The following is an 8,447-nucleotide window of genomic DNA, read 5'->3' on the forward strand; positions in this document are numbered from 1 at the left end:
CAGGAAGTCATTTTTACATTTTCACACACAGCCCATCACATCTGCGTTCAGGCAGGCAAACTGTCGAGCCTAAGCCCAGCTGACACTGCTTTTTACAGGCTGACAGACAAATAAGGACAAAGCTGCAGACGGGCACCTTCAGAGAGAAAACTCAATCCAAAACAACCCCGAGATGTCCTATTGATGCCTGGGATGTCCTCCCAGGAAAAACATCCACCTTCAGCACTGGATATCACACAGCATTACAGCTACACAAGACCAGCAACCAGCAAGCTACCGACAACGAGGCTGGCTTTGAGAGGGGAAGAGCAAAACCACAAGCAAGACATGATATTTAAAAGATAGGGATATCACGAGACACGAAGAACCAATATCAGGGCTTGTACTCGCTGAAAATGAAGTGTGATGCAAGGCATACCTTCAGCTTTTGCTTCTCTCTGCACAGCCCTATGCCCTAGACCCGTGCCCACCTTGCTCTGGGTTTAATGACTAAACTATTCCAGCAGAATGCTGATAAAGTAGACGATAACAAGGTAAAATGGCAGAAAACCAATAAGCACCGGAGAGAAGGGAGGGGCTGCACCACTGGAAAGAAAAGAACAACAAGATCTTGCCTTTTTGGCAGGCTGGTGGCTTCTCAGCCACCTCCTCCCAGCGCAGCTTCCAAGATCCTCTAAAAGACACTGTCTCCCTAACAGGAGCTCCGAGAGGTCCCAGGCAGGTGGAGAAAACAGCAAGGGACGAGTTATGCAGACAGCAAACATTGGAGTATTTTATTACTCTAGAAAATGTTGCATCAGGACTCCTTTGAAATACCTACTATAAGCATATTACTGAACTACCTGCCCAAAATTAGAACACAAAATTAGATAAAAATCTGAATTATTTTTGGATTTTAAGCCAGGAAGTAATCACTGGCACTTACTGGTCCAAGACTCCCCTTGATGAGCGTACCCATTAAGTCACTGCCATCTGCTGTCTCTGCAATATGGATGAGAAGCCAGCACAGGGTTTTCCTGACTGCATTCCCACTTAGTAAAACACCGTTAAAACTGTCCCAGCCTGACATTCCCGGACTCCACAGAAGAGAAACCAAGAACTAAACAGACCTCGATGCCAAAACAGCTCAAAGACACTTCCCCCGCAAAGGCCGTTTCAAACTGCATAAGGACAGGGAATGAAAAGACAGAGATAGAAAAGGCTCTGAGGTGGCACCTCGGTTTTTCCTTGAGCCAGACTTAAACGGTTCAGGACAGACGTCTGGGACTAATGGATCGCTGCAGCCAACCTCCTAGTGTAAACTAAGCCAGGTCTAGACTGTTTATCTAGTTTGATCCAAGCACAAGCGGGCACTGGAGAGCAGCCATCGCTGCAGCTGGGCTTTACACCAAGGTGGGAACCTCAGCGTGAAAGAAGCCACCTCCTCGCTGCCCCTACCAGCCCGGCACTTGCCTCAGAGCTGCTTGGCAGAGCCCCCTCCCAGAGCTCTGAGAGCAGAACAACGCTGCGAGGCGACAAAGCCAAAACAAAGCCACCCTGCCATCCTCTGGCCCTCACACGAGGCAGGAAGCACAGGCAAACCCCGCTCTGTGAAACAGAAATGCAGGGGGTAAAGGAGAAGCAAGGTATGGGGCAAAAGATCGATGCATAGTATAAAAGATCAGCAAAGCGCAGGGTAAAAGAGCAGTGCGTGAGGTGAAGCAGCAAAGCATGGTTTAAAAAGAACAGCAGCGCACGGGGCAAAAGAGCAACGCATGAGGTAAAGCAGCAAGGAAAGGGGTAAAAGATTGATGCATGGGGTAAAAGCAGCATCAGCGCATGGTGTAAAAAAGAGCAGGAGCGGAATGTATGCGGTAAAAAAGGAGCAGTGCATGAGGTGAAGCACTAATGCACAGGGTAAAGCAGCAGTGCAAGGGGCAAGAGAGCAGCAATACACGGGGTAAAGGAACAATGCACGGGGTAAAAGAGGAACAGTGCACGATGTGAAGCAGTAACACAAAGCAGCAGCAGGGCACGGGGTAAAAGGGTGCATGAAACAAAGCAGCGATGCAGGGGGTAAAAGAGCTACACAGCGTAAATGAGGAGTAGTGTATGATGTGAAGCAGTAATGCATGGGGTAAAAACAGCAGCGGTGCAGGAAATAAAGCAGCAACATACGGGGCAAAGGAGCAGCGAGGCACGGAGTAAAGCAGCGCTGCAAGGGGTAAGAAAGCTGCGATGCACGGGGCAAAAGAGCAGCGACGCACGATGCGAAGCTGTAATGCACGGGGCAAAGGATAAAAGGATGAAAGAGCAGCGGTGCATGAGATAAAGCAGGAGCGCGTGGAGCAAGAGAGCAGCAGTGCCCAGGGTGAAGCAGCGATGCAAGCGGCTAACGAAGCAGCGATGTGAGGGGGCAAAGAAGCAGCGATGCGAGGGGCTAAAGAGCAAAGAGCGGGGTAAAAGAAAGCAGCGTACGATGTGAAGCAGCAATGCGTTGGGGAAAGCAGCAACGGCGCATGAAATAAAGCAGCGATGTAAGAGCGCAGCGGCTCAAGGGCCTGGAGAGCAGAGCACGGGGGCAAAGAGGGGCGGCTCACGACGAGCAGCGGCGCGGAGCGGGCTAAAGCGGCGGCGGGGGGAAGGCGGCCCCTGTGCGGGCGCCGCGGCCCTCACCTCGCGCACGTCCTGCAGGCACTCGAGCACGGCGAGGTTGTTGGCCCAGCTGTGCTTGGAGCAGAGCCGCACCACGTCCTCCCGGCACACCGCCTCCTCCGACAGCTTCCAGCCGCCGCCGCCCGAGCCGCCGCGGGAGCCGCGCGGGGCCTGCCCCGGCAGGACGGGGGCGGCGGGCCCCGCGGCGGCGCCGGGGGGGTTGGCGGGGCCGGAGGCGGCGGGCCGGGCCGCCAGCGCCAGCAGCAGCAGCAGCGCGGGGCGCGGGCAGCGGCCCCGGACACGTCCGCACGGCGCCATCTTGGATCCGCCACCTCCGGCGCGCCGCCCGCCACGCACGACGCCGTATGCAGATCGACGCGGCGTCTGACGTCACCGCGCAGAGGGACACGCCCCCGAGCCCCGGGGAGGAGGGGGGAGGCGTGGTTGGTGTTGGCCCCGCCCCCGCGGGACGCGCCCCTTCATAGCGTGGGGTGAGGCTTTGTCTTGGCCACGCCCCCAGCGCCCTAGGCCACGCCCCCGGCCCTGGCCCCGCCTACGCGCCCGCAGCCCCCTCGTGGACCTGGCCCCGCCCCTATCGTTCGCGCCCTCTTGGCCCCGCCCACGTTTCCCCCCCCGCCCCCCGTCGCCTCAGGAGGACGAGGCGCCATCTTGGCCCGCGGCCGCCATTACAGCCCGCGGCGCCGTGGCAGCCGCAGGGCTCCCCGCAGTCCCCCGGGGCGGCTCTGAGGGCACGGCGCGCCCGGAGCTGCGCCCACAGGATCAGGGAACAGAACAACAGCAGGAGGTGGATGGGGAGTTTCACGGAATCCAGAGTGGTTTGGGTTGGAAGGGTCCTCAAAGCCCATCCAGTTCCAACCCCTGCCGTGGGCAGGGACACCTCCCACCGGATCAGGGGCTCCAAGCCCCATCCAACCTGGCCTTGAACCCCTCCAGGGATGGGGCAGCCACCACTGCTCTGGGCAACCTGGGCCAGGGCCTCATCACCCTCACAGAAGATCATTTCTTCTTCAACTCTTATCTCAATCTCCCCTCTTTCAGCTCAAAACCATTCCCCCTTGTCCTGCCTCTGCAGCCCCTGCATCCCCTGCTCAAATGCCCCTCCCCACCTTTCCTGGAGCCCCTTTCAGCACTGGAAGCTGCTCTAAGGTCTCCCCAAAGCCTTCTCATCTCCAGCCTGAACAACCCCAACTCTCATCCCGTCCTTGTACAGGAGGTGCTCCAGCCCTCAGATCATCTTCGTGGCCCCCTCTAGACTCGCTTTGACACTTCTATGTCCTTCCTGTGCTGAGGTGATAGATCACCTAAAATCAGTGCTTGCAAATGCACAGCCTCTATGTAGTGCTGTGCAGCCAGATCTCTCGATTTCACACTACAGAAATACCTGTCCAGGTGTTGGGCCAGCAGCAGCGGGCACAGCAAGCACAGGTTTTTGGATGCTCTCTCACTCTCCCAGCAGCAGAATCTCATCAGGCCAGCTCACGGCACCCTCCTGGGATAGATTTGCCCAAAAATCCCAACTTTGCTTCCAACAGCAGATGGAAAGGAGGGACAGACAGAGCCCCATCTCAATCCTCAGTCTGCCTGACTCCAAAAGCAGTTTTCCCCAGCATTTTTGCCTCAGTGCCAGGGCACTCCATGGGTTTGCCACAGTCCCGTGAGCTGGGGTGAAGCAGAGCTGTAGGGCTTCTCCCTTCCTGTCCAGGCTGATTTGTCCTGCCTAGGCAAAGCCCTTCTTTTAGGAATGCCACAATCCATCTTACCCAGAGTAGGAGCTTCTAGAGCACTGTCAGCACGCTGGAGCCCACCTCAGCGATGAACCTGCAGCTGCCTCGTGCTAGTGGAGATGAGGGCCAGAGAAGGGCGTGGGAGGTCAGCTGGCAAAGTCCCCACACTTCCTGCATTCAAGTGTCATGCTGGGACACGGCCCTCGGGTAAGTGGCTTTGTGCTGGCACCCGTGGGCCACATAGCTGGGAACTCTTAAAAGAAAACCAGCAAAATCCAGCCCATTTGGCTCAGTGGGAGTTATTTGAAGAGTTAGCTCAGTGCAAAAGCTGGCTCTGCTCCTTCCTCTGTTGCAGGACAAGGATGGGGGGAGCAGCAAACTGGGTTATGACTCTCTTCTCTTTCCCACACCCTCAGAAGTGCTCCAGAGGCTCGCTTTTCCATGAGCAGCAGCCCCTGTCCTTCTGCTGAACATCCCATGCTTACAGGTAACTTGCTCCCTACCTTGAATTTTAACAACCTGCATAATGCACCATTAAATAAGCATTTAATAGTCTTCTGCTCACCAGGTCCACACAGCAAGTTAAACAAGGAAGAGATATTTCTGTGCACATAGCAACATCTTTGCCACTGCAATAACCCCAGCAGCTCATTGCAGCAGCCCCTCTCACTCAGCACAGGCTGCCACATTTTAAGGGTTTTAGCAGCAATCCTGTCAGCCACTGTGTGCTGCAGTAAGTGCTTGCAGTCGTCATCTTTTGTAGCAGGCAGCACACTTGCATCACGCCACTTCAAGCAATGAAACACATTTATACAGCCCCCAGCATCGCCGAGCAAGGCAGGGGTGAGCTGAGCCTCTTGCTCCCTTCCACCAGCGTCCTCACCCTCCAGCTCACTACCTCACAGAGAAGAAAAGCTCTCCCTTGGTCCACGCAGAGGAGATGCTCCAGTTTTTAATTGGATGCAGACCGTGGGCACTATGCTGAATCTCAGCTCTGTCCCCATGCAGCATGCTGAGGCCTCTCCCTTGCACACAGACTGGCTGAGCTGCCTCCCTCCAAGGCTAAGGCTCCCTCAAAACTTCAGCGCTGCCTTTCCCAACTGGTGATCGTCTCCACCAACAACTGCTGTTGCAGAGAACCGGCATGCAGGTGCTTCATTACTGCTACCACTTCTGAGGAAGCTGTGGACAAACAGGAGACAATATTGCAGCTCCAACCTCATGCATGTTAAGCGCAAGGAGAGCTTCGTGCTTCTTCCACTCAACTCTTCATCCAGCCTGACATGAGTTTGTTGGCTTTTTTTCCGCAAGTGATGCTGTTGAGACATGAAGCATCGGAAGCCCCAGGCTATTCCTGCAGAGCCTGTTGCCCCCCTCTCTGATATTTATGCCGCTCCGTGTTGCGGTTTGCGCTTGCCTTTACAAAACCCACATGGGCTGTTTCCCAGCCCTTCCTGCCACAGTTCTTTCCCAATCCTGCTTTTGCTTTCCTAAGCATTCAGTGCTGCTCCCAGCTTGACGCCCTGAGGCACAGGGGCTCACTCACCCTACTGCGACCTCTGCCGTTAGCAGAAATACCACACTGGACCCTATATGAGGCTGAGCCCCCGGACGGACACACATTAATTACACTACAGTGGGTGGGATAATCACTGAAATTAGTCGGAAGCATTTTTCCCCCTTGACCAGCACAGACTGGCTGTTGCCTTTCACCTGCTAAATTTGTCCCTCCCAAGGATTAAATCAGCATTTTAGGGCATAGTTTCCCAAACTCCTTTTTCTTTCTTGCTATGTAGAGGCACCGTTTTGCAAGAGACTAGATAGGAGCAACATCGCGTATCTCCTTTGTGTTCCCAAGATTTGCTGCTACGGCTCCAAGACTTTTATCACCCACCTCCTCTGTACTGGAGCAGTTATTTCCTGCAGGCACCCACATGCTCTGTCATACTGGGGCACCCCCAGCTCGTCCCAGTGCAGCCCATCTTCTTTAACAAAGAGAAGCACGAGGGATTTTTTCCTTCCTAGTGTTATCTCTAAATATCTTTATCTTAAAAGCAAATAAACAATGATAAATATTGTTATCTTAAGTCAGGGAGGCTGCTTACACCAACATGCTTGACGTTGTGGGATGAGTGCTTGCAGGGGACAACAGCAGCTCTGCAGAGGGGCAGTCCCAGTCCCAAGGTGCTGCAAACACTTCTGCTCAATTTTGCAGGCACCTCTGCAAGGATTAGGGATGCAGCCAGGCTCACACAGTGCCCGAGCACTGCGCTAATTCACATTGTAGATGGGAAAAACCTTTACTGAAGATTTGCTACTAGAAAGTCACAAGTCCCATCATCCCAGCAGGGGAGGCCCTGCCCATCTCTTTGCCTCTCTTGGCAGTGAAATCTGTTCTTTCACATCTACCACCTCTGGCACTCGATGCAAATCCAGCCCAACAGAATGAGGTTTTGCTTGCTCGTTCCTTTGTTTCCCTCTCTCCTTTTCCTCCTCCCTGAACTCCTTTTCCTCTTGTTCTCTCACCGTGATAAGCCAGCAGAGACCCAGATCTGTTAAGGAATTTACTGCCTCAGTAGAAAACCTGCTAATCTACCCGAGCAGCAAATCTTGCCATGACTCCTCGCAAATCAAAAAGCAAAACTAAATCAAATCCCATTGGGATGCTCTGGCTCCCTCAGTGAAACAAGGTTCAGATTAAGTGGCTTGTTTCACTTGCTGCATTGCCTGGGTTTAGTCCAATTTGGTTTGGGACACAAAATAGCTGCTTTTCCACCCTCTAGGAAGCGGCAGGCACAGCCAGAGCCAAGCCATCCGCTGGCAGAACCTGCCTTGCAGGCACACACACCAAGCTGTGCTCGCTTCTTCACGGCTAAAATGCAAGGGAGGCTGCTGTGGTAGCCAAGTCCTCAAGGAGTGGATGCCAGGAGCAGGCAGGGAGCTGGCTGCCTCCTCATCCTCTCCTGCGCAGGCTTTTGCTTGCTCTGCAGGCTAAGGCTGGAACACCTCTGGCAGAGGGACATGAAGAGGACAGGCCCTCTCTGAAAAGCTTGGCTCCCTCTGACTCTGGCTTCTCCAGAAAGCTCGGCTCCTTCTGAACCCATCTTCTCCTTCCCAGCCTGCTGCTCCTGACACTGCAGGGAGCACCAAGGGCTGCGCGGCTTCAATTGGTGGCCACCTGCAGCCAACGCCATCCCTCTGGATTGACAAGAATTAAAATGAAGAAAGCTGCTCTCCCACAACAGCCTGGAAAAAAAAAAGATACCGGACAAGATAAGAAAGAGATCAAACTGTGCACAGCAGAGAGTGAGGCCCCATCTGCAGGAGCCATGGCGCTGCCTGGCTTTACCTACCGCCTCACATCAGATTCACTACAGGAACTGCCAAGGGGCTGCCCTGCTCCACAATAACAAAATCTTCCTGGAGACAGAAGCAGAAATAGCCACAGTGGCTCATTGCCTAACGCAGCCGTGAAACAGCTCAGCCTCTAACAACAGCTGCCTGCATCCTTTTTTTCTTCCTTCCTTCCATCCCAGAATCTGCCCCTTTGACTCCAGACAGAAATGAGCAAATATTTAATTAACACATTTGACCTTTTATCAGCTCTTGATGCTGATGGCTTTTCGCATGCAATTTAGGTGCCCCTTCCTGGAGCCTGCTGCAAACCTGGCACTAGGACAATGTTGCAAGGTTCTTCACATCTCAAACCTTTGGAAGTTTTTTTTAAACTCTAGTTTTGAAAACAGAGGTCATGGGAGTGTCATCCTCCATGAGTTTAATAGCATTTTAGTTCATACTACAGGAATAAGAGATACAATGCAGAAAACAAGCACTACCTAGATAACCAAAAGCTGAGAGGCCGCCATTCCTTTTCCTGGATGTGTTTAAGGTTTTCCAAATTTCTTGTCGGAGCAAGGGGTTGGAGTTGACTGGCATAAAGGAGGCCTTGGAATGGCCGAGAACAAGCAGCCCATTGCATCAAGTTGGCAGGGAGGAGCCTGCTCCTTCTGGTGTTAGCTGGCATTACCAGAGACCTTGTCCCAGTGGTTTTCTTTCTAACCCTTTATT

General features: G+C 53.7%; 1 protein-coding gene across 1 annotated transcript in view; it reads right to left on the reverse strand.

Annotated features, from left to right (window-relative positions):
• The window catches only part of GLG1 (golgi glycoprotein 1), an 86,453-nt gene extending 83,474 nt beyond the window's left edge, over nt 1-2,979 (reverse strand). The window contains exon 1 of the mRNA XM_069868672.1: nt 2,656-2,979. Coding sequence (XP_069724773.1) covers nt 2,656-2,952 — 297 coding nt within the window. The 5' untranslated portion in view covers nt 2,953-2,979. The remainder of the gene's footprint in view (nt 1-2,655) is intronic.
• Between the last annotated feature and the right edge of the window lie 5,468 nt (nt 2,980-8,447).

Source organism: Phaenicophaeus curvirostris, chromosome 14 (assembly GCF_032191515.1).
Source record: "Phaenicophaeus curvirostris isolate KB17595 chromosome 14, BPBGC_Pcur_1.0, whole genome shotgun sequence".
Classification (NCBI taxonomy): domain Eukaryota; kingdom Metazoa; phylum Chordata; class Aves; order Cuculiformes; family Cuculidae; genus Phaenicophaeus; species Phaenicophaeus curvirostris.